At 35.4% G+C, this 26,777-nt stretch overlaps 1 protein-coding gene across 1 annotated transcript in view; it reads right to left on the reverse strand.

Moving 5' to 3' along the window:
- The window catches only part of LOC142338038 (uncharacterized), a gene marked incomplete at its 3' end in the record, with an annotated part of 108,968 nt that overhangs the window by 65,615 nt on the left and 16,576 nt on the right, over positions 1-26,777 (reverse strand). Inside the window, exons 11-16 of the mRNA XM_075387671.1 lie at positions 15,473-15,616; positions 7,364-7,486; positions 6,886-7,070; positions 6,402-6,566; positions 6,046-6,260; positions 5,534-5,680 (exon numbers count right to left, since the gene is read on the reverse strand). Coding sequence (XP_075243786.1) covers positions 5,534-5,680; positions 6,046-6,260; positions 6,402-6,566; positions 6,886-7,070; positions 7,364-7,486; positions 15,473-15,616 — 979 coding nt within the window. The remainder of the gene's footprint in view (positions 1-5,533; positions 5,681-6,045; positions 6,261-6,401; positions 6,567-6,885; positions 7,071-7,363; positions 7,487-15,472; positions 15,617-26,777) is intronic.

Consider the following 26,777-nt stretch of genomic DNA (forward strand, 5'->3'; position numbering starts at 1 on the left):
TCAAAAAATATTTAAGACTGCATTTATGAAAAAAAATTATCTGTTTTTTCAAAAACATAACAACAAAAAAAGATTGAATCTTTATTGAAACGAAATTAAAGTCCCTCATGTTCCCCAAAATACTATTTCTAGTAATTAAAAGCAAAATACAAACAAAACTGAAAAAAAATTGGCAAAAAACTACGAAAATCGGATTAGCAAATGTACAATTTTATGAAACAAAATTACATCGAGGTAGAAAGAGGCATTGGGTATATGAATTATCAAAGGGAAGTTGCCATAGTAACTGATTTTTGACAAAAAACAGCTAAAACATCCAAAAATGGATAAATTAATAGAAAAAAAAGCCAAAAATTAACTAAAAAATCAAGAAATATGTGCCAATTTCGCATTTGAAACGCAATTTCAGGCTATGCAAAATACTGTGCTATCAATTTCCGTGGTTTACATTTCAACATAGCATCGATTAAAAATTATTTCTACAAAAAACCAAATTACAAGCAAAAAAAACTAGGCCACTTAGACGAAAAAACGGCTAAAAACGGTTATCTATATGTGCCATTCAGTCAAAAACTACTTTTCAATGTCAAAAAGTCATTCACTAAACGCAACGCATGATCAAAAAACTTCTCTCGCTCAGAAAAAATTAGTTCACACTGCAATTTTACTCGCTGTCGCTTTTAGGTCAAAACATTGTCTGAACGAATAGTACTTCCGGTAAAAAAAAAACCTTAAGAAAACCAATACTCCTCTTCGAGTCGTAAAAACCAAGAGCACCGCAATATAGCTACGCTCAGCTTACAGCTTCGCAGCTATAATAATTATAAGGGAGGCTTTAGGACTGAGCTCCAATCGGAGCCTTCTCTGATAAAAATTTGACAGACTGTTAAGGTTTCGAGTCATTGAAAACGGTTTCTTTTTATCTTTATAGTTTGTGCATTCACAAAGTATTCGCCATTTGAACAGGGGTCCATTGCGTGATATTTGTCCTTGAAGTATTTCGCATAAAGTAACAAAAATTTTTCTCTTATCATTCTCGTCAAGGAGTATACCCGATTTGAAGTCGTTGTTGCACAATATTGCCAGATAACAGGCGCGCGGCTAAAGTCGGGAATCGCATTTCTCCATGCGAAAGTTAAAAAAGGAGTAAATCTGAATGCATTGGTTCCTCGTGTTACCCCTATTAGATGTCGCGACGAAGCTATGCTAATCTGTATTCACCGTTACTGCTAAAATATTTGCCAAGAGAAGCTCAGGGTGGAGTGATAGTGGAAGAACGTTGATTCCGAAGACCTTTCTTTGTAATCGTATTTATTGATACACTGGATCTATTTTAAGTAATAAAAATGCACGCTTTCGATTGTTTTAAACTCAGTATTGTTTGCCTTCCACAGGGAGGAAAGGTAAGATAAGATTGGTACAGCGTACTATACATAGGCCTTTCTTTTATTCTGAACTTCGTTGCAATATTTCTTCTCAAGCGAATAAGACTTTCAGGGCTTTCCAGTTCTGTTGCTCGCTTCCTCAATCCCGGAGAGACTGTCAATTAGTTTCAGTCGTTGGTTTTTAATGCAGATTGGCGTTTCGTAGCTGTAATTTCCAATGCAAACTTCCGATTGGCCTTTTAGTAACAGTACTTTGCTTTTCGGCAAGTGAATTGATATCTGGTTTTATTTCCACCATTTCCATACCCTCTTGACGTCAATACTGAGCGTGAGTGGGTAAACGCCAATTCTGAAGTCATCCGCATAACCGACATGACCCAAATTGGGAGGTCATTGATGAAAATAAGGAACAGTAAAGGCCCTAACATGGCCCTGTGGAAACCAGCTGTGCACTTCCAACAGAACCATGTTGTAAAGCTGATTCTCAATTATGCTTCTATTTCAGAAGATAGTTTTGCACTAGCGACAGACTCGAACCTTGCACTCCTTGTGAACCTGTTGGCAATTAAACTTGCGAAAGGCTTTCTGAAAGTCTACAAAAAAGGAAGCAAATTAAGAGCAGTTCTTGGAGTCGTAATTAGTGAAAATTTGGAGATACCAGATTAGATTGGTGACAGTAGACCACTTCTTCCTTAAACCGCGTGGCATCATTGATAACTGTTTCATTATTGGATACAGTTGATTGGAGACCACTTTTTCGAGAACAATTCGATACAGTATATAGAAGACTTACAAGCCTATAGTTTGGAGTCGGTTTCCGGTTGTTTTTGAAAATCGGTGTGCTTTCACTAATTTTCCAAGCACTTGGGACCGTACACTTGTTTGCAATTGTATTTAGCACAAAGTGTAAGGAGATTTAGAAGGGACCAGCTGTTAAAGAAAAGTCTTGCTGACACGGTCGGGACCCTTTGCTTTCAAGGGGTTGAAAATGGGTGGCTGACTTTGTGCGCATAGTTGCATTCGGTGTCAACCGATTGAAGTATTGGTTGAGCAGTTCAGCTTTAACAATGTCCAGCTGAGAATTTTCATCGTCCAAGCTCTTCGACAAGGATTTCAGATACTTTTTAAATTCAGAGAATTTGCTTTGCTTTCTCAGAAAAGTGCTGATTCGAAATTTTGCTAGTCTACTAACAGACTCACTAAGATTCTTATCGGAGCTTCTATCTTCGATAGCACAGACAATGTCGGGAACTTGTCGTACTGCTTCTGCAAGGTCTTCAGTTTTCCTAGTGATTTTGTTGAAAAAACAAAATATTGATGAAACATTTTTTTCCACCTTAACAACGTTCTTACCCCCGCACAATAATATCACGAACACTATAGACAAACAAATATTACAAGTTTTTGTCCCCTGCAAAAATTGAAAAAATTGCAGGTTTTTGTCCCCTACAATTTTGGATGGTAATATGTTGCCTAATAGTCGTTAATAGTCTAGTAGGTCGAAAGGCTCCAAGAGAACTCAATGCCCTCTGTGCTTTGCCTGTTTATCTTATGTTCGAGGACAAAAAGTCAAATGTGTCAGGGGAAATCGTACAAGCGAAAAGACCGCATGACTAATATAACTATATAACTTCGTTTGAGAGCAATTAATAGATTAAAGCTAGAAAACAAGTTCATTGTCTTACATTATCTTTTGGCCGCAAGTAAAGTATGAAATATACACAGTATAAGGTGTCAATTAACATTTTTGTTCCGACCCCACTTGTGGGGGGGAGGAACTATGGGTTTTTTTTTGTTCCGTGAATTTTGGCCGACCGATATATTCATCGTAGAGAAATGTGCGTGGTATCATTAAGAAGCTCGTCCAGCGTAGAATTCGGAATTAAAAAGATTTTTTTGAATTTCGTTTTTTTCGAGGAGTTATCGAGGTTTAAAGTTTCATGTGAACACTGGATATTTGGTTCACTTTTACCGTAATTTTCGTTCGAAATAACGTTTTTTCTACGAAAAAATTTAACTCAAAACTAGATTTCACGCCAAAAAATCAATTTAAGGTTTTTAATAGACGAAAGGAGATAAAAAAGACTAGTTCTAGTCTTAGAGGGAAGTTTAATATATAAAAAAATTCGAATTAGGTTTGGGAGCTTTTTTTAGAAAATTTTGCAATTTTTATGTTTTTTCAAGTCACCTAGAGACTACTAGACACTTTTAATATCGAAGCTCCGCTAATGACAAACCTCTTTTACGATCAAATGAAGCCCAATGAACAAAAATTGGTTTCGAAGGGATCGCTCATGTTTTTTTTTTGGACTCGTATCTCAAATTTCGTAATTTCAAATGAAATTTGGATTTATTTTTTGAGGGTGTTACTAAGGTTTTATAATCCTATGGCATAAACTTGTTGACTAAAGGTGCAATAGATTTGCTAATGAGCACTAAGTGAACCTATCTAGTGCTGTAACTGGACAGCTAATGGCTGTTAAGACTTTGAAAATAAATTTTCGAAAGTTTTTTAAAATTAGTAAATCATAAACTTATTTTTATGAACTGTAAGTTCGTCTCAGTAAAAACAGGATTGAACTCCTTCATACCACTGCAACATAAGTTAATCTCATTGGCGGCTTTATCAAATAACTATTAGTTATACGTCTTCAATGCCACAAGATTTCAAATTTTTAAAAAAATTTTTTGGACATTTCGTTTTATTGGTTCATTTTGAAATCTTATCACGTCATCTTAATATTGATGGCTACATCTTCCTTTAGTGAAGAAGTCCAAAGTATCATAGATAAAACTTTCTGAGAAAAAAATATGGTTTAAATGGCTTCAACACTTTCTTCTCCCGTTTTTCTAAAGAAATTTTGGTTTTTGCCTGTATTTGTTGGTTTTTTTCATAGTCATAAGACATATTGTGATGTCTTATTGATTATCTAGGCATCATAAACAACCTTGTTTTCACATTGTGGCATAGCTGAGCGTATTCATTGAATTCCTATGAAAGCTTTTGAGTTTAATGGATGTTAAGACTTTAAAAATATATTTTTTTAACATAAATCAATCTTTAGCTTATTTTCGTGGATTGTAAGTCAGTCTCGGTAATGACAGAACCGCTTTTTTTTCTACATCAGCAACAATTTATCTAGTTAGCGGTTTTGTCTTATAACTATTGGTTTTTTGACTTCGGTGCACGAGTTTTCATAATTTTTATAATTTTTGGATCTTTTTTAGTAATTTTGGTTCCTTTTGAAATCGTATTACATTATCCTAATATTGATAGCTCCCATTGGCTTACTGAAGACGATCAATGGATCGTTGAAAAAGTTTTCAGAGAAAAAAGCTGATGGTTTAAATAGCTTCGACACTTTCTTCTCTCAATTTTCTACCGAACTTTTGGATTTTGCCTGTTTTTGTTGTTTTCATAGTGAATGACTTGTTGTAGTGTCTTATTGATAAATTTTGAATGACAAACATCCTAGTTGTCACATCATCTAGGCATAATTTAGCGTATTATATGCCTTCCGTTGAAAGCTGTAGAATTTTTTGACTTTGATACTATGGGTTTTCTCAAAAGTTTCGTGGTTTTGATGTATTTTTCTTTGCCATACGACTTATTGTGATGAGTTATTGATGTCACATGAATGAAACCTATGATTGCTATTTCATCGAGGCAGAATTTAGTTTGTTTAATCAACTTAAAATGTAGCATTTTTTTTAAAATTGAAACATCTATTTTTGTTATCTCTTCATTTGGTTGAGTCAAAAATGTAGATGAGCTCGGGTCGGAACATCATGTGCGAACGCACATTAACGAGCCGCCTTGTTTAAAATAATTTTCTCTTTGAACAAAATTTTTACTGCTTTTTCTGTTAATTAGTTGTCTGATTCCGATTGAATTCGCCGTAAAAAGGCGAATGCAGTGATGTTTCACCAAAGCAACGATTTTCAAAAGTTGAATTTCGAATGTGGCTATTTTGGATTTTAGGGACCTGCTCAGGGAAGACATCTCGTTTTTAACTTATGGATTGGTTAGTTATTCTTGATAAGCTGTAAGCTTTACTGAACAACTATTATCAACTTTGATCTGTTGGTTAAAAGAAGTTTTTGAATACAAAACAATTCATTAGTAGTGAAGAGAAAAGATAGCTTACGAATGTGACTTGGAAGACCCTGTGGTCCATGTATGAGTAGATAGATCTCTTGTCTGTCATGGTGACTGTGTAGTTACCGTACACCTGAGTGGCCCCTTCGTGGTCATCGAAGTCAGGCCAGTACTGCACGCCGTCTTTCCCACTCGACTGAAAGGACTCTTTATTTGATTCCTCCCATAATTTGGTAAATATTATTTCGGATGTCATAATGGTAAAATTTTATTGGTAGAACACGTTTATGTTAGATTGTATCCTGTAAAATTTATTAGAAGGATTGATCGCATTAGAACGAAAGCTGTGAGTTTTTCAACTGTAGAAGTAAAAATTGAGTAAACAAACACCATAACAGCACCTAATACATCTCCACAGCAAAAAGTCATTTCTGAGCCGCACTATGCATCTTTAGGCGAGAAAGCGAGGCAAACATTTGTTCATAGTAACTGGAAGGCAAAAACAGAGATATCCTTGTTTCTTTATTCTTAGTAGCGGTATATAGATACAACTTCACTAACAACATTGAAGGATGCTAGCATGACAATGACGTCACAGTTGTACTCATACACGATCTGCCAGAACTGGTTGATGTAATAGGGCTGGTCGGGGCCCTGGATGGCAATGAAACGAGTGTGGAGTCCCAGTGAAGGGAACTGAATGAGGCTGCCATTCGTTCTATCTCTGTTCGGGTTGTCTTTGATGCCATGTGTTAGCTTCACTCTGTTGAACTCGTCTAAAGCATTCGGATAAACAGTTTGAAGCATTGAGTTATAAGCTAGCTGAATACGAACACATATTGGTCTGATCACATACTAATGACTATTTTTATTGAAGAAAAATCCTGATAAAGAAATGGCCTATCAAGAAGACTTACATGGACAGACGTCGGAGAACTTGTTTATTTTGATCACGGAGGGGTCATTGAGGACCTGAGGTGGTGCCACCTCTCCCTCCATATAACCATCATGAGCTATCCGTTCGAACTCAAAGTCCCATTGCGACATCTCGTGGTACTTGGGTTCGGGTTCCAACGGTTGACCTATGGCAGACACCAAAATATATTATCTTTGTTGGCAGTTCTAAAATCTATCGAAAATTTCAAGCTCAGATCAGTATAAATATTTTAAGCATTGGAAGCACACTTTCTCAAACACGAGCACACTATTGCAAGCACAGCATCCCATTAAAAAGTATATTATTTAATTTTCAACTATTGAGCTTTTGACAATGCGAAGAGTCTCAGTTTGAGGTTTCAGATACAGTCATTGTCAATAAGCACGAATTAGCTCATGAAGCCACAATCTTGACCAATTATCATCTTCAACTAAACATTCCACTATAAGATAGACTAGACTGACCTGGACATGGTAGCGCTCTGCTCTTGTAGAATGTATAGTAGAAGTGAGGAGTGGTGCACTTCCTCTCCACAAAGTCCTTGGCATTCTCAGTCGTCATCTCTATCACACACTTCCTCCTGTCCTCTAAGTACTCTGGTCCATACTCTTCAATCAAGGCTATCTTGAAGTCATTGTCCGCTTGCATTCTGTAATTAAACATAAGCTCATACTTGTTATTAAGTTGAGTTTTTAAATTGAAAGAAACATGAGGGTGCCCAATCTTCATATAATTAATAGCTTGTCATAAGCATTCAGGTATTTACTTGGAACATTCTAGGCAAAAACTTAGGAAGATCTTAACCAAAAGTACTCTATAGTAAAAAAAACTGCGCTGTTCCGTTGCAGGAGGTTCGATTTTCTAAATTTAAAATAATTTTTATTATATTACTGACAAGTTAACAGACAGACAGACAGTTCAGAACAGCCATATGTTTCTCACCTTTTCTGAGGGTCAATTTGAGTGTAGCTATTGTTGTGAGACATATGCTGCGGGTGATTTGGGTTCACCATGCCATTGAAACCGTTGGTATTCACTGGTAGCAGAGCCAGATTCTGGTTGTTCCTAGGATAAAGACACAGAATGTTAACGTATTCATTCCCTGTTCTCAGAAAAATTTCATTTTTAATTAAGAATCTAAATAACTTAATTGCTGCTTCGATTAGTGGCTCTTAAAAACCTTCAATCAGAGCTGGACGCACTCACTTGACCTTATCTTAAATTGAAGTGAAAAGTTAATTCGAGAGTGAGAAAGTCAATTTTGAGAGGGTAAGTCTCGTGTGACCAAACAGTTAATCACGCGAATGAACGAAAAAAACATAGCACGAGAATTCCTGAATTACAATCCAAAGAATTGATTGAAAGCCTTTGAAACTCTTCAATTCACTAACAGAAAAAATTGATAATACAAGCCAAACAAAGAAAACTTGTACACAAATTGCGAATCATCAAATTAGAATATGTGTTGCAGATACTCAAGTTGTAAAGGTATAAAGAGAACCAATAAACATTTTACAAAAATTCGAAAAAAACTAAAAAAAAATTGGCATTTCACAGATATCTTTCTGGACACAAACGATAAGCAGAAGCGAAACCACACAAGTGACTTTTTTGGGATCTTTTGTGCCCCCTCAGTACGTTATGCGCCCCCAGTTACAGAGCACGTGCCATTACTTAATAAATCATTATGTAAAAATATGACACGTGCGTCTGGGGGGTGCAAATAATATGCGCCCACTAAGCTGGGGAGGGCACAAACGGAAAAGATACCCTTTTTGTAAGAGCAATATTTTTAAAAAAATCTAACATTAGTGTTATTGTCCTCAGACACATTTTTTGTTATTCAAAAAATTCGAGAACACAGGAGCAAGATGGGCTACTGATTAAATGACAGTTTTCACTCAAACACGTTGAAAAATTGCAGCTACCTGCTGGCTATGACAAACATTTGGGTTATATACGAGCTAAACATGGTGTTAAAAATCTAAAACACTTTCCAAATAGCTTCCGTAATCCTAACATCTATCCATTACTATAGCTTTCAGCTTTAAAAAAAATGAGTTGCCCCCCTAAATTGAAAGTAATTGAAAAAAGTTGCTGAAATTAATACAGAGTTAATGTCCATGTAACATTTATCTGGATCACTAAAAGTTATCTAATAACCCATAGATAATTTCAGAGCACTTCTTTATCAGAAAGAATATATACGAGAAGCAAGTTTACGCCGTCAACCGAAGCGTGAATAGTGTACACTTGATAAAAAACAGTTTGTCGTAGAGTCTCATCAGCCATTGCTGCTCTGTCTTTCAACACCAAGCGGAATTTCCGTTTCTCCATATCCGCTGGATCTGATAAATAGCTATGAACAGTTATGCTTGGATTTGTTCATTGCGCAGACTAATCTCGCCATTGAAATTTGTAAAAGAGCGCCAAAATATGCTCCATTGGTAAGTTGGCGGTACCTTATATACCCATAGCCTTCAAAAACTAGCAGTTCAGATTTTCGTTTTTTTAAAATAATAAATTCAGATGCTATTATTTACAGTTGTTATTTACAATGATGTTGAAATAATTCAGCAGGTTTCATTGATGAATCGTTACAGTTGGTATTTACAAGGAAAATTTATCAGATTTCATTGTTGAAGCTTTACAAATTAAGTACAAAATTCAAATAGTTTTTTGTTTGTTCAGGGGTTTCTTGCCAGGATCCATTTAGAACACTTGCCGTAAATCTAAGAGTTTCAACTTTCATATTTACAAAGACGTCGCGCCAACTATTCAGCCTTAGGGTACTTCTCGCTCCAGATAATTGTTCGCATTTGAGAATTAAATGTTCCGATGTTTCAAACTCTTTTTCGCAATAGCTGCAAATTGGTGACTCTGAAAAATTTTTCATCCATCTAATCTGTTTGTCAACAAGACAATTGAAGGCAAGGCGATATAAAAGATTTTGTTGTTGTGGCAAAAGTTTGTAAAATTTCCAGATATTTTTGCTAAAGAGAGTTAATTCTTTCGTTGAACAATTGTACTTTATGACGGATTTGTTTAAGCGGTCCTCGATAAAACTTGTTGGAAAAACTTGAGCAATGATATACCAGTAAATCTCACTTGTTCTTAAGGCTTTGTCAAGTCTCAGGGAAGTTTCGATGTTGTTCTTAAACAGAAGGATACTGTTGTCAGTTTGAGAGACTTTGAGCTTTAAAGATTTTAACAAAATTGTTAAGTCATTTGGAAAGGTAACATCGTTCTCGTTTGATGTGTTAATTTCGTCTATCAGTTTTACTGAGATTATTTTTGATGTAATATGTGGAAGAGAGATACCGCCCACAGCAACAGATTGGTAAAGAACTTCACTTCTAATTTCCATTTTGTCACCAGTTTTTAGTAGATTGTTGATGAGTTTTTGAACATTCGTCAGAATATTTACTGTTGTGTCCGTGTGTCTTGAATAATACAGGAACTTTGGAAGGATAAAAGTTTCAATGATTTGTCTCTTGGCTTTTAAAGTTTTCGATCGAGAAATGAAGCGCATGTAAATGGCAATTTGTGTTTTGATGAGATCAAGTAAGTTTGTTGATGATTTATCAGTTAAGAATTTAATGCCCAGGATTTTTGTTACACGTACAGTTTTATAGAAAGCTATGTCTCTCGTTGACAGGATCTCACTCTTTTTGACGTTGATTTCTAGTTGAGTGCAATTGCAAAAATCTTTGACAGTGTCAAATAGTCCTTCAATCGATGATATGCGTATTGAGCAAGTAATGTCGTCTGCATAAGCCACTGTTTTTGAGCTGGTGAATCCTTTAATATGTGGTGAGTTGTCTATACAGCAAAGCAAGGGCTCAACAGCAAGTATGAAAAGTAAAGCTGAAAGGGGACAACCTTGCCTAACTCCGCGTTGTAGTACAATTGTTTTGGAAAGGTAGCCATTGATTTCAATAATTGCTTTCGTTTCATTGTAAACTGTTCTGATGGCAGATTTTGTGTATTGGTCAATGCCAATTTTATCGAGAAGGGCGAAGATGTAATCTCTGTCTACTTTGTCAAAAGCTTTTGAAAAATCCAGATTCACAAGGCATTTGCTGTTATTTAGTTGCTTATGGGCTTTTCGAACTTTATTTAATGCTATATGGATTTGTCTTTTGCTCAAGTATGCATGCTGATGTTGGCCTATTATGTCTTCAAGATCTATTATGATTCTGGCAGATAGAATGTGTGATAGAATTTTGAGGTCAGTGTTCAGCAAGCTTATAGGTCTAAATTCATCAACAGTTCTCGGATTATCAGTTTTAGGCAGAAGTTTTAAGATTGCAATATTTTGGCTTTCAGGGACTTTTTCAGTTCGAACAATATTGTTGAAAACGCTTTGTAGCAATGGGGCCATTTCTCTCTTAAAAATCTTGTAAAAGTTTGAGGTTATTCCATCCGAACCCGGTGAGCTCTTTGCATTGAGTTTGTTAATTGCTTTCAATACTTCATCTATGGTGATTTCATTTACATCATTTGTTGCTTCGTCTTTGCGCTCGTTCAAATGGACAAGAAAAATCTCAAAAGAGTCTTTTTTCTTGCTTTTGTAAAGCTGTGAAAAATGGTTTTCAAAGACTTTGATGATTTCTTCCTGATTTGTTGTAACACTTGCACCAACCCTAAGTGAAGTAATATTGTTCGTGTTGTTTTTTTGCTTTGCCCAAGTTTTCAAGTCTTTCGCGTTTCCAAGTTCGCATGATTGGGTCAATTTCTTGAAGTGGATGAACTGATCTTTTTGTTGTTGTCATACGCATTTATTTTCGAGACTGTATCATTATATCGTTTTAAAATTTTTTCATTGGAGTCATGATTTTGTATTTGTTCTCTCAGCCTTTTCTCTTCGGCCAGGATGTTTTTCATATGCGAGCTTAAGATTTTTGATTTATTAATAGCTAAGGCTTGGCAGACATCACGTATGTGGCACTTCAGCTCTTCATAACTTTCATGTGTCAAACAGTTCATTCCAAATGCTTCTATTTCTGTTTTGATGTACTCTTTGTTTGGAAATAAAATAGCATCGTTCATTTTCCAAAAGCTTTGGCCTCGTTCTTTTTCTTCGCTTTTGTTGCTTAGTTCTAACAGCATGTGATCTGAGAAATTGCTCCGATGTACTTTCATTTCGCTGTACTGGGTTTGGTTTGTAAAAAAATAGTCTATTCGTGAAAAAGACGATGTTCTTTTGTCATAGTGTGTGAAATCAAGTACGTCCAGTTCTACCGCTGCATCAAATAGTAGAGCATGCTCTGTAACCGTTTGGAGCTTTACAAATCGCTTAACTCTATCGTCTACGCTTCGAAGAGCAGTTGATGTGTTTCGCGAATCATGACTGAAAGCATTAAAATCCCCTGCTAAAACAATAGATCGTTCCGTGTTGAGTTTCGAGAGATTTGAGCTTAATTGTTTCAACTTTTCACAATAGAAGCTTGTATTCAGATATACATTGAATACAGTTAGATTGAGTTCCGTAAAATTAATTCCAGAGTGATCTCGTGATTGCAGTATTCGATTATCAGTTTTTAGTTCTTCACTCCAAACTGTAACTAAACCTCCACTGCAGTTTATTGCAGGCACTAGATGATAGCGTAATTTGTATTGCTCAAGAACTGTTTCGTGTGAACGAGATAGAGCTGGAATTTTCGATTCTTGGATACACAAAATGAATAAAGTTCCGCTAGCTAATTTGTAGCATTTTTCGATTATTGCGAAGAATTTTTTCGGGCTCTTAAGGCCACATGAATTCAAACAGAAAACTTTGTGCTCAATCATTTTTGTTTTGTTCGAACTGATTTTTCTTCTTAATCCACTTATCGTTCAAGAAGTGTTTTGCGATTTGCGCGTTTTGTTGTTTTTGTGTTTCACTAAGTGGCCTTTTGGCGCCTGGTCTGTACTGTTTGAGAACAGCACTATTATCAAGCTCTAAAGATTGAAACTTCTCTGTATTAAGATAGGCGGAATCATTACATTCAGCGTTTTGTATGTTGGTTGAGGTTTTGTCAGCGTTTTCTGTTTCTTGTTCTATGACTGTAGCATTTTCTGTTGTGCCACTACAAATTTCTTCTGAATAAGTTTCTTCCACTTCCTCTTCATCTATGGTCAAGTTGCAAGAGGAGGTGTCACTGATTGTTTCAGTTTCGGGAACTTTATGAAAATTTGTTGGTTTCTGCTTTTCAGCACGATTATTCTTTGTTTCTTTGTTTATGTTTTGCACATTTTTGATTCTTTGTAGCTGGTTTTGCCATAAGTAGCACCAATCTTTATGGTGTCCCCGATACTGTAGTTTGCTTTCTTCACAGTAACTGCAGTTATGTAATGAGGGAGCATGGAACTTGATCTCTAAGCTGTTCCATTCTTTGAATTCTGCGATCCGATTTTCATATGACCAAGTTTTTAATCTTTCCTCTTCAGTTGCGTTTTTCACTGTCACACTCAGTGTTGCATAACCATTGAAGATGAGATCGCCTCCTATGTTGTCTTTCATCCGAATAATTGCGGGGCTATGTTCTATTCCCTCTGGAAGATCTATTAGTTTCAGGGCTTCAGTGTCTGTGCAAACATAAGGGAGATTACTGAATTTGATATTGTATCTTCTAGGATAGAATGATTTTTCTGTGTTGAGGAAATGTTTGCCCATAGGAAAAACGGTTTTGCCTAGTAAATTTAGGCCTCTGGATCTAATCGAATGGTATTGCTTTTTGACAGTTGGTGGTGAAACAACAGTCAGCGAATGAAGTCTTTTGTCTCTTATGTATGCGAATGTTTTGCTGATTGTTATTTGATTTCGTGCTTCTTGCGGGAATTCGTGCAGAATTGATTTAGCACACTGAAGATAGGCGTTGTTCAAAGAATCTGTGTTTGAAATAATTGATTTCGTAAAAGGAGGAATAATTTGCATGATCTGGAATTCGCTTGAGTTGGTTTCTTTCGACAAGCCTTTTTGAGTGATTGAAGAATACATATTTTGGTTTTCGCTGGGAGTAGGCGTAATCAACGAGGGGATAGTGTTCTCCCCCATAGGGGAAAACTTAATTGTTTGAAGACGAAGACTTATGATAAGTAGATTGTGACAAACGAAAGGTTTCTCAAATAAAAATTAGTGTTTTGGAAAACTCAGAAGTTAACTTAATAAGAACTCTAAGCGCTCTACAGTAAAGGAGAGAGCAACTTAAAAAGAGGAACTTAAAAAGCTAAAGCTAAGGAGGAAAGGGATTTAAAAGAAATTTTGAAGAGTAAAATTAGGAGAAAAAGGTAAAAGAAAAAGCCAGGATTTTAAATCTTAGTGAAAAAGCAGCTTTTAGTGAAAAATCTCTTTTTATAAAAGACTCACTCCCAAAGGACTTTCCTGCACAAAGTGGAGTACTTGCTTTCGCTTTCCTATCACACTTTGCGGTAATAATCCGAGAGTGACATTATCAGAATGTTTATCATCACAACAATCAGATTTTCGTTTGAATGAAATCCATGGTAACAATTGCGTCGATATTATGCCGCCAAATATCGAGAGGCACTCTTTATTATGCGCCATTAAAACAAAACCTGTCATTGTATTTAACAACTAGTTTTGCGTCCAATAGTTGATAAAGCTTTAACAAATTTATGTGATTTTGGTTAATTAAGAGATCAACTTTTGTTATGCGATATGTCACTATCTTTATATTTTTGGGACTATATTGTCTGGATATTTTTTTCTGTTTTTGGTCCTCTTTGGTCTGGGACAATTTCGCAATTTAGGACTATTTTGTCCGGACACAGAAGTTGAAAACAATGCCAGACAAATCAAATGATCAAGCCATTTATTAATCTTGCGACTTTTGCGCCGTTTTTTAATCTTAAAATCTTAGTCTTTCAGAATAATTACAAGTTCGAGAAGAATTATGTCAAATTTTTCTGACTTGAGTGGAGTGTTGCAACATTCTTGAGTTACGCTTAGACTCATCCCATTTCTTTGTAATAAATCAGGTTTTTAGTACCACTAATGTGATTAATACTAGTTTGTTCATTTACCTTTATCTTACCACAAAAACAATGAGGGTTAATCGATTAATTTTTACATTTATTTTCTTGTTGTTAGCACCCAATTTTTGCGATGTAGATTCGATCCAAGAAGGAAAGGAGGTAAATCAACGGTAAAAAAGATCTCTTTCATACCGGTCCTTTTAAATCGCCAATCCAGTAATAACGGATGCCATAGCAAGAGTTGTCGGCTCGAAACCGTCTCCTTTTGATTTATATCAATCATCCAATGTGCGCGAGGAATCGGATACAAAAACTTACAAAATATAAATTTAAGCTCTTCTAGTTCCCTTTTTAGTTTGCATACAATTTCTTGTTCAAAATATCTAATCAAGTAAAATTATCCCTAGCAGTGTTTATGTTGGTACCAACTTGATTTTGTTTTGCGACACTTTCCCTTATTTTGCGTATATGGCTCAATTGAAAATTTCTTCTAGGTGCTCACAGCTAAGACCAAGGGGCAATCAATAATTGATTAATTTAATTTCAAGACAAAAATAAAGTCAACTAAAACAACTTTTCACCTTTAAAAAAGACAATAGACAGACAATACACAGACTGAATTCAATTTTTGTATAAACTTGCGGTTTGAAATTACAATTTTAAACATTCTCAATAGAGCATAACATAGTTAAGAAACGCAATATGATAAATAGTTAGGGATAAGAGCAGAGATAAAGAAGTGTAACAATTGACTGAAGTCACAGATCAATTCTCTTCGGTCATAAACAACTTCTGCTTTGTTGTGACTGACTTCGCAAGCAGCTCAACTCTGATACATATGCCAGAATCATGAGAAATTTGGAGCACGGATAGACTAGCATTGTACCTTGATGTCACAATGGCTCAATAAAACCAATTTTGAACTCTTGAGGACAAAACTGAAGCCTCTATTCTAATTGTGTTATGATGACAGAAAATAACAGTCAATGCTTATTTTCTATCTATCTTATGATGCAGTCAATTTTTTAAATAACACTCTTATTGATACAAAGGGTATGAAAAATTTGCAACCTTGAAGACACACTGCCTCCATTGCCATGTCCACTACCCATGAGTTGGTTAGAGTAAGGATTGTTCTCGATAAATGCAGAGTCATTCACGTCCTCGCCGAATCTGAGTTTTGAAAATATCTGCATGCCCTCACAACGCCGGTTTCTAAAACAACATGCTCCAGTTAAATCAACTTGAAACTAGTCCGAGGTTTAAAAAATTTCCTTTTATCTATAACAGTACCCTTCGTAAGGATGTGTCGTATACTCCTAGGTAAATTATACCACTCGATCGTGATCGTTAGAGCAAAAAAAATCAATCAGTTAGGAAAATGATTGCTGGTTTGTGACAAACACTAATTATGAGAAGCTTTCGTTTCTTATTGCTGCAAGTTTTCCTAAGGACGAATTCTGGAATCAAAAGCACAAGATCTACGGTCGATCAGACGATTTGGTATAAACCGACGGCGTGATTGTAGCACTTTGAAAGTCTGTACAATCGCCCACTATGAGCAAATTATATCATCAGCGGAAATCATAAGAACGGCCATTTTTTGAAAACGACAAAATAGAAAACCGATTTTTCAACAGTTGCTCAATTAGAAGAATTTCGAATAGCAACAGCAGCGAACGCAACAAAATCAAGATTTTCGTAGCACGGAATTGGTGAGGTGTATTTATTTTTTTTTCAGCAAGGAGATGATGACCTCACTCTATTCTATGAGCATAGAATACAAAATCTATCAAAAACTAATTTTTCAAAAAAAAATACGGGAATAACTTATTGTCAGAAAAAAAACATTAAATTTTGTACATAGTTCTTCTCGAAGTTCATTTTAAAAACTGAAACATTCCAGTCAATTTTCCTGGATAACTGTATCTTCCTTGATAACTGCATCTTGAAATACTAGCAGTTATGTTTCGAGAGATGGGGGCAAACGTCTGTTGTTCCTAACCAAATTTACAGATATCAACAGCAAACGATTAAAAGTATAATAATTCATAAAACATTGCAAAAAACATTGTTTTAATATGATGAGTTATTATTGTGGTAAGGTATATCTTTTTAAAATATCCGATTATCTTTTTAAAATATCCGATATAATTGACTTATGTCTGACCAATGGCTCTCCCACTGCTGGCGGGTGGGGGATTAACATTAATTAAAACTGCTTCAGCACAGTGGTGGTCTAGATTTTGGGATTGAAAAAGAAATAAAAGCAAAAAACAGTCAATTTTTTTCCAGATGTCAAATAAATGTTATAACTTGGTTAGCAATTTCAATAGATTCGAAATGGTTAATTCAGCCACTAAATTGGAGGATAATAAGCTGAATATTAACACCAGTTCGCAGTATATTATAAAACTTTGATAACTTAATGCACTTTAAGTCTATAAACATTGTCTTAATGCCGGGCTTTATCGGTTCAAACCGTTTTTTTTCATTTCGCTTTTTAACCCTGAACGCATTTTCGCAAAATTGTTTAACGAACTCTAATTTCCATTCTGCTGAAACAAAAAGTGAGGTAAGTCAGATAACATGTGAAAAGGGTTACTTAAGTAAAATTAAGAGAAGGTACAACAAAGCATGATAGGTCCTAAAAAGTGATTCAATGAATTGAATGAAAAAATAAAAAATCTTCGACCTGACCATTAGACCATATGAACATTACGAGCAAAACAGATATACACAAAATAGTTTCGCAAATTATTATGAAAAATTAAATAAGTATAAATTTTCGGTAATTTTAGTGTCAGCGTGTCAAAATTCCGACAAAAAATCAGACAGAGAGAAATGTAGAAAAAACTTGGCATCCAGGAGAAATTTCGGTTAAGAAAAAAAACAAGCAGAGGCCGCATAAAAAATCATAAAACAATGAAATAAGCAAAACGCTAACAATATCGTATTCATGTCATCTGAACCATAATCAGAACGCTAAAATTTACGCAAAATCTCAATTGCAAGGTCCAAAGAGTTTTTATCGACCAATAATTGAACGCAATGCAACAATTGCATACAATGCCATCAAAATTGCAAAAATTATTTTCCATCTGTTGATTAATGATAATTAAGTCATCAACACTATTTCTGACTTGTGCAGACCATAGAACAAGTACTTTTCAGTCAAGGAAAAATTTGGTCGGAAATATAAGAGACAAACAGACAAAAACCACAAAATTTTAAATACAAAAAAGTTTCGGGACGTTTAAGTACTCAGAACCATTACCCCGCCGCTAAAATCTATCCATTAAATCAAGCGCAAGCTTCAAAAAATTTTAATTGCCTCTTAAAAAACTGACAAACACTTCCAAAATATTTAAAAAAGCAAATTCTGCGGTTCATTTGTCATTACCACTACGAAAACCTCCAAAAACCGACGTTAAAAACCTATCCTGCGTAAGAGAAATGTGACCAAAGTGCAATTTAGGGCTGAAAACTTTCAAAAAGTGACATTTTCACCTTGAATTGAGGCTTTCGGAGCAATTTCAACGAACAAAGCTCTTAACTACTAAAGACAGCATACAGTCTAATGCAATTTAATGCCCACTTGGCTTTACCTAATTGCTCCACTTTGAAATTTCGGTTATAAAGTTATATAAAAAAGGTTGAATACATCTTACAGAACTCAGCTGGTAGAAAACCGAAACCGACCTGAAAAATCGTATTTTAACTAACCTTAGAACAATTTTCAATTAGGTTGTAGGTGAGTGGTTAGGCAGTTGCGGGGGGTGGAGGGAGGGGGTAAGTACTCTATTTTGAAAGTCATGGAAAAAGTGTAAACACATCTTACAAAAAAAGACAGCACTAAAATAATCCAATTTCTTTGGATTAAAGAGGAGAGCGCCTAAATAGCCTTTAAGATTTTTTCTTTCCACTGACTTTTAGCAGTACGCTGCCACTAATTAAGTTAAGCTTCTTTAAGCTTTGAATAAGGGCAATTTAACACGCAAAACCGCATTAAAGTGACCAGAAGGACTTTAATAATCGTCAAAAGCATCGTTTGAGAGCAACTAAATAGACGCAGTGCAGTAAGCAGAAGCTTACTGCACTGCGTCTATTTATGTGGTTGCACCAGTCTTGGCCACTAAAACGTTACATTTGAGATAATTGTAGAAAACAGTTGTGAGCAATTCACGATAAAAACGAGGAAAATCAGGAGGCATTTTTAAACACTAATATTGTTTCCCATCGACTAACTTATCTTTAGTAAAAACCTTAATGTCTTTATTTTTTAAAAATGAGTGTGATCCTAACTGGAGAACTGAGCCAAAGGAAAAGAATTAATGCAAACATACGGTCAAGTAAATCAAGGTTTTTCGTTTTATGGTCGTTGAGAAAGGTGTAAATTACTGCTCACAGAACGTACAAATAGTTTGTGGTAGAGCTAAAACGTTCAGAGAAGTTAAATGCAAAAAATACTCGCATTATGGGTTTTCATCTAATACTGATTTTCCGACAGACAAGGAAAAGCCAGCTGATATTCACAATTAGGCGCTAATATTGATGCCTGGATCAAGTTGAGGACTTACAGTGACTCAATAGGATAAATTTTTAGTGTACAACGGGCATCTTCGGTAATTTCTTTTTCCGTTTGCATCAGAAGCAATGTGATGGGCAAAAACCATAGCAAAAAAATAAACAGTTAACGGTTTGCCGAATAGTAATGAGCAGAAACACTAAAATTCAACCAAATTGACAGCACTTAAATACACCTAATCCGACAGAATCAATTATTATTGACTAAAATACAATTGAATAAATATCGAACTACGAGTTCCTATTTGTACAGAAAAGCACAGTCTTTCTCATAGCTTCTTCTCGAATTTTTGACAATTGGTAGTATTTCACATTTCAGTCCGCTTGATTCGCAATTATTGATTCGCAGTCTTAACTTTTGAAAAAAATAAATATTTGAACTAGCAATTCCCATAACTCGCTACGGAGCTCTAATCGTTAATTTCACATGTTAGCTTTTATTAATTTAACCCTTTTCTATAAGGTGACAAAAGGTCATTTGTTTCCTTTTCAAAAGTACGTAAAGCATGTTCAGACAAGCTAGCGATAAAAAATCGAGCTTTAATTTCCCTAGTTTTTCATTAAATTAAATCGATAATTTTTACTATTGCCAGGATAGAATAACAAGTGCGTAGTTTAGAAGGCCTTAGACAACATCTGTATAACAATTAATGCGTCAATGACTTCCTGAAGTATCCGGATTTTTTACTTGACCGAAAACTGCCATAATTCAATCGCTACAGTCTCCAACGCACTCAAATCCACATGCATTTTGCGCTATTTACGGCCCTGTAGCAGTATATGTATGTAAACAGAGTTGTTGTGTACTAATTAAAACCAGGTTACTACATGCAGGTATAACTTCTTTGCCTTTCCTCGCCCAGCTAAGGTGTCATAAAGCCTACTCTCAGTTAATTTTGAAGACTTAATTCAGGGAAACATTTCCCAGGCAGTTATGGCTCTGTTATTCCATCCACTAAGACAACACCAACTTATCCACACTTAATATAAAGTACAACTCTACAATACAATACACTATATTACACTGAAACACTCTTATATGGTCAGCTTGAGCTCAACTTATAGCATGAAAGTTCCAAAACTAACTTTGGCGAGTTGCAAAAAGGCGTATTCTACCTGTTCTCAGGAAGCCTAAATAATCAATCACAGGAAGTTGAGAATATTTGTTTGAGAAGAGGTCAAGTTCACGTTTCAAATGATTCGTTTTTCCTGATGCATTAAATGAAAAGCCCAAATAAAGGAAAGTGATTATTCATATTACGTAACCCGATTTGCACGAAAATTTTAAATGATTTTGGTAAAAGATCTTCGAAAAAATCGATACTGCGCAAAAAGCAACTTCTATCTCATCATTAATTATTGAAACAATTGTTACTTTTGTTTTAAACAATGTTATACAATAATATGCCCCACTAAAATGACAACGAACCAAAATTTTCTCAACTGTTTTCTTTCATTGAGTTATCTCCACGCTTTTTGCCTTCCCAAGCAACAAAATTGATAGCTATCATAATCTAAGGAATAACGCTAGATTGCTAGCAAATAGCTGCGGACGTTTTGTCTACCTGAATTTAAAAAATCGAAGAGCTGAAAAATGCAACAGAATTTAAACAAGCATAACCGACAGCTTGCAGGTAAATAGCCACTATTGATTCCCAAGACCAAAATTGAAATAGAAACAAGCAAACAAAAACTAAGACGGCAAATTGCCGGAAAATAGCCACCCTTGACGCGCCAGACGCATATGGTGTTTGAAACAAAAAAAGCGATGAAAATTAACAGAATTTTTTTTCTAAGTTTCAAAAAGTGTTCTAATTGAGTGCGCAGTTTCAGTTAAATTCTAAACCTAAACTTAATTCAGCTTCTAAACAAAGCTATTGAGCTTAAAACTAATGTCAACTAGCAATCGCACTAATGAACTTTGCTAACCTTATGCACTTTGATTTAATGACCGGGCTTCACCGTTTTGTCCCGTTTTTGATTTTGATCTTTTTGACATTGAACGTATTCACTACATTGCGTAATTCAATGCGTGAAAGAATTTAAAATTCATTCAGTTGAAACAGTGAAAGAGAAAAGTCACGAGTCAAACGTGAACGAGGAATTAAATATTTAAGTAAAACGATAAAGTAAAGCGAATTAAGAAAAATTAGGAGAGCGCCTAAATATTAGCAATTGAGAGGCTGACGGCAACCATTTATTACACTTTATTCAGCTCTTTCTTTTGATTTTGCTCTTTTCACTTTGATCGTATTCACTTCATTACGTAATTTAATGAGTGCAGGAATTTAAATTCTATTCAGTTGAAACAGTGAGTGATGTAAGTCAGAAGTCAAACGTGGAAATCGTGCCTTATGTAAAAACGTGACCAAAGGTAAAACGAATTAAAAAAATAAAGCGGGACAAGAAATACAATGCAAGGAATTGAATGAATAGCTTAGAAATACTGTATCTGACAAGATCAAGTAAAAAATGCGAGCCAAAAAAGACTAAATAGTTTCAAAAGTTGAGAAACAAAAAAAAACATAGCTGGCAGACTACCAAAAAACTGCCGCAACAGCTTCGAAGATCTGCAGCCTGAAAAAGATTTAAACAGAAACAAACCAAAAAATTCTTTTTTTTAATTAAATGCTGATGTTTATTATAAAGAATTTGTTTATCCTAATGCTACTTCTATTCACTGCTCTCAAATAACCTTCAGTTAATGTGATACACACTCACTTGACCTTATCTCTTTGAATGAAAGAATTAAAGTGAAAAAGGTCAATTTTAGAGCGAGGAAGTCATTTTTGAAAGTGAGGTAATTCACGTGCGACCAAATAACGTTTTCACACGAATGAACAAAAAACTCGCTTCAATAAGAATGAAAAATGACGTCACGCACGCACTTCAGTTGAAACTGCCTGAACGAATGAACAAAAGGCAGATTTGAAGTGATTGTTACGTCATATCGTCGTAATAAAAACCTTGACGACGAAATAAAAAAAGAGAAGGCCAATAATAGCCTCAGCTATCGGTTCGCGGCTATTAAACAAACTAAACAAAAATAGAATTGTTGCTAAAACTTTTGAAGCTTTTACCCTGAAGGCCAAACTTCCTGAATGTTTTCAAATTTCGCACTCTTGATATGCTCAAAACCATTTTTGTCTCTGTCTAAAGACGCATCCGAAATTTCTAAGAAAGTTTCATTGGCCCCTAGAGCCGGATAAACTCCGAAAATGAAAAATGGAAACAATTGCAAATTTTAAAGAAATGTTGAGAAAATTTGTGATATTAATATACTCAGAACCATTGCTTTATCTCCAGAAACTATCCAGTAACCCAATTTCACGCCTAAAAAAGTTTTGCTGGCCCATAAAGATCAATAAACACGGAACATGAAAGCAATTTTCAAAAAATTTGAAATTATATTAAAAAATTGCAATAAGTCGTGATATTCCTTTCTTCCTAGCAACACTGCAGTAGCCTATTATCAAACCTTAGAGGAGATTCCCAGGCACCTAGGGATAAAAAACCCGCACAGCTCCAAGAAACCCGCACCCTGGAAACTTTGACATTTTTACGATAAAACAAAGACCCGAAAGGTTACGTTGTCATAACGCACACAAAACAAAACATGTCTGTCGAAAACATTAAGCTTGATTTAAAAAACTTGATTACACACAGTCTCCTTTTAATGGAATTTCGCTAAGCGAATACACTCCTATATCCAAGTAAAAAAAACTCAGGTCGTTGCAAAAACAGCTTTGCTCAGCTAAAATCAAAAAATCAGGATGGCTAATTATCGGAGGGCAAATATGTTGGATGAGAACAGATGCCCTACAAATCGAATAAAATTTTCTGAAGTAAAAAAGCGAGACCCTTTGTACCACCACGGAAACAGATGTCTTAATTTGGTACACATCATCGACTAACGATGCTCTTTTTATATTAAGTGAATAAAAAAGAGCATCGTAACTCTCGCTGAAAATAAGCATGCTTAGTTAAACGGTGTTCATGGGCATTGAAACATGTTTGCCAGGAAGTATACAGCTGATGAGCAATTCTAAACGACTTAAGCTCCTCAAATGTAACCATGTTTATTGCATTGCTTTACATATTAAGTAGGTAGAAAACTAAATGCACCAACCAACCCAATTAAATAGGAGTTACATGTGCCACGTAACTCTACATCAGGCAATTTGTTTTTAAATTTTGCATCATCACAACTTTGGCAATAAAACAGTTAAAAGCGTCTTCCGATTTTGCCTCAATTTAGCGAACTGGGGCACTCATTTCTGACAAAATTAGCGCTAACGCTGGGCTAAATACCCTGACAGCAAACAGATCTGCAATTGAACAGTTTGATCCAAAACTGAAGCTATTAGAAAATAGAGTCACCATCAGTTTTAATGGAATTTTGACATCTAATGATCACTATAGTTTGACTGGAAGAGTAATAGTAGAGGACATTGCATGAGATTACACACGTATTTTTTATCAAGCCTTGGGCAAGCTAAATTGAGCAGAACTGAAGCTAAACGATAGACCGAGAGGTCTGACTGGTCCTCCTGGAGAGGCCAAGAGAAAGTACGAGAAGCTAATAGAAGCTAAAGAGGGCGCTGGACTAGATCTTCGATATTGTTTTAATCTGCCTGCCAGACCACAACGAAGTCGCGCATCTATTACATTACTATAATGTAAACATTAGCATGAAATTAAAACTGATTCAGTAAATACAAATATAACATTAAAACTTACTTCGCTTCTTCATGAATTAACTATAAAGATTTCCAAGTCCCAGATTAAATCTCCGTATTTCACCCATTAGCACAATAGTTAAGACAAAAGAAAATAACTCCCGTCGTTTTCTGCCAAAAGAGATCCTTAACATAAGCTTCCGCGCCAACACACTATTGCAATCCAAGAATTATTCTGGATTTCACTATGAATACATTTGCTTTCTTCAACGTACTACACTTTCACCACCTTGCGAACACCACGCACGTATAAATGTATCGGCCACCCTAGCGGTCAAGAGGGCATAACATGGCCCTATTTTCCCCAAATTGAACATATTACCGTTTTTGGTAAATTAAGCGATCAATCGAATCGTCGCCAAAATTCGCTTGTAGAATTGATCAATTACAACTTCACAATTATAATAAGCACACGCCATTAAAAAAAAACATCAAAACATTACCAGCATTTACCTCAAATAGACAGAAATAGAAAGCCGAACTTAATTTTTAAGAAAATAACCAAATAACCTATACTCTTTGCACTTATAATATATCATTATGAGTTGATTGCCAAGGCTAAGCAGATTCAATACAATAACAACAATGAAAACGCAGCAGAAAGAATACGCTTGGCGACATAATTTAATGGAAAAAAATTGATCACGGGTGAAGTTGATCAATCAAAAGATTCTTGGGTACAGACCAACTCCAGAAACCCAAATTTATATCTGGTCCAAATATAAATGATTTTCTAATAAAATTGGGAAATCTGTTTAATGGTTAATATAAATTGTAGGCAGGTCCTATTTCAACTAAACTATACAAAACAAGCTCGGCTATACAAAACAAAAAAAATGCACCAACCAACCCAATTAAATAGGAGTTACATGTGCCACGTAACTCTACATCAGGCAATTTGTTTTTAAATTTTGCATCATCACAACTTTGGCAATAAAACAGTTAAAAGCGTCTTCCGATTTTGCCTCAATTTAGCGAACTGGGGCACTCATTTCTGACAAAATTAGCGCTAACGCTGGGCTAAATACCCTGACAGCAAACAGATCTGCAATTGAACAGTTTGATCCAAAACTGAAGCTATTAGAAAATAGAGTCACCATCAGTTTTAATGGAATTTTGACATCTAATGATCACTATAGTTTGACTGGAAGAGTAATAGTAGAGGACATTGCATGAGATTACACACGTATTTTTTATCAAGCCTTGGGCAAGCTAAATTGAGCAGAACTGAAGCTAAACGATAGACCGAGAGGTCTGACTGGTCCTCCTGGAGAGGCCAAGAGAAAGTACGAGAAGCTAATAGAAGCTAAAGAGGGCGCTGGACTAGATCTTCGATATTGTTTTAATCTGCCTGCCAGACCACAACGAAGTCGCGCATCTATTACATTACTATAATGTAAACATTAGCATGAAATTAAAACTGATTCAGTAAATACAAATATAACATTAAAACTTACTTCGCTTCTTCATGAATTAACTATAAAGATTTCCAAGTCCCAGATTAAATCTCCGTATTTCACCCATTAGCACAATAGTTAAGACAAAAGAAAATAACTCCCGTCGTTTTCTGCCAAAAGAGATCCTTAACATAAGCTTCCGCGCCAACACACTATTGCAATCCAAGAATTATTCTGGATTTCACTATGAATACATTTGCTTTCTTCAACGTACTACACTTTCACCACCTTGCGAACACCACGCACGTATAAATGTATCGGCCACCCTAGCGGTCAAGAGGGCATAACATGGCCCTATTTTCCCCAAATTGAACATATTACCGTTTTTGGTAAATTAAGCGATCAATCGAATCGTCGCCAAAATTCGCTTGTAGAATTGATCAATTACAACTTCACAATTATAATAAGCACACGCCATTAAAAAAAAACATCAAAACATTACCAGCATTTACCTCAAATAGACAGAAATAGAAAGCCGAACTTAATTTTTAAGAAAATAACCAAATAACCTATACTCTTTGCACTTATAATATATCATTATGAGTTGATTGCCAAGGCTAAGCAGATTCAATACAATAACAACAATGAAAACGCAGCAGAAAGAATACGCTTGGCGACATAATTTAATGGAAAAAAATTGATCACGGGTGAAGTTGATCAATCAAAAGATTCTTGGGTACAGACCAACTCCAGAAACCCAAATTTATATCTGGTCCAAATATAAATGATTTTCTAATAAAATTGGGAAATCTGTTTAATGGTTAATATAAATTGTAGGCAGGTCCTATTTCAACTAAACTATACAAAACAAGCTCGGCTATACAAAACAAAAAAAATGTTTGTGTTCAAAGGATGGTGAACACTTTGCTCACGCTGGATGAGGACAGCTAATCCAAAATCAAGTTAATTTTGCCAGTTTGATGGTTTCGGACAGGACTCAGCACCAAAACGCTCAACTTTTCAAGTCACTAAAAACACCAACGATTTTTGTATTTGGTAAATTCAACCGCTATAATCAATTCAAATTTGAACTCTAAAAAGTTCTTTGCTCCAGCTTCGGCTTCCCAATGAGCGACGATATGGAACGTCATTTTCCCACGAAGGCAGAAAATCACTCGAAACGTTTTTCTTCTATGCCGCATAGATTGAGACAACATTGGATAAGCTCTAAAAACCTTTTTTTTCGGCCCAAAGCACCATCGAAAACATGCATTGCAATCAAAACCGATTCAGAAGTTCTCGAATATTGCAGGCGAGCAAGTAAGGAGTCATTTCACACTTTGTCATGGCTGCTGTCAAACAAGGGAACGTTTGAAACAGGATTACTTCTTAGGATTTACCTTTTCAGTTACACTATTCCTAGCACTCTTCTGGATAAATCAGGCTTACCACCACCACCCAATTTTGGAACCATACAGCTAAATCGTGTAATGGAAGCAATTACAAGAGGTAAGTGGTAAAGTATTGCCTATTTGAGAATACACAGTCAGTGAGTGAATAATTGCTACTTTCAAGGTAACTTCCACTCTCGCTTGGAGGTCAATGTAATTGGAAACTTATCAAAATAATTCGCACCACTTTACGTAGGTTTCA

This window comes from Convolutriloba macropyga, chromosome 4, assembly GCF_964194025.1.
Source record: "Convolutriloba macropyga chromosome 4, txConMacr16.3, whole genome shotgun sequence".
Lineage (NCBI taxonomy): Eukaryota > Metazoa > Xenacoelomorpha > Acoela > Convolutidae > Convolutriloba > Convolutriloba macropyga.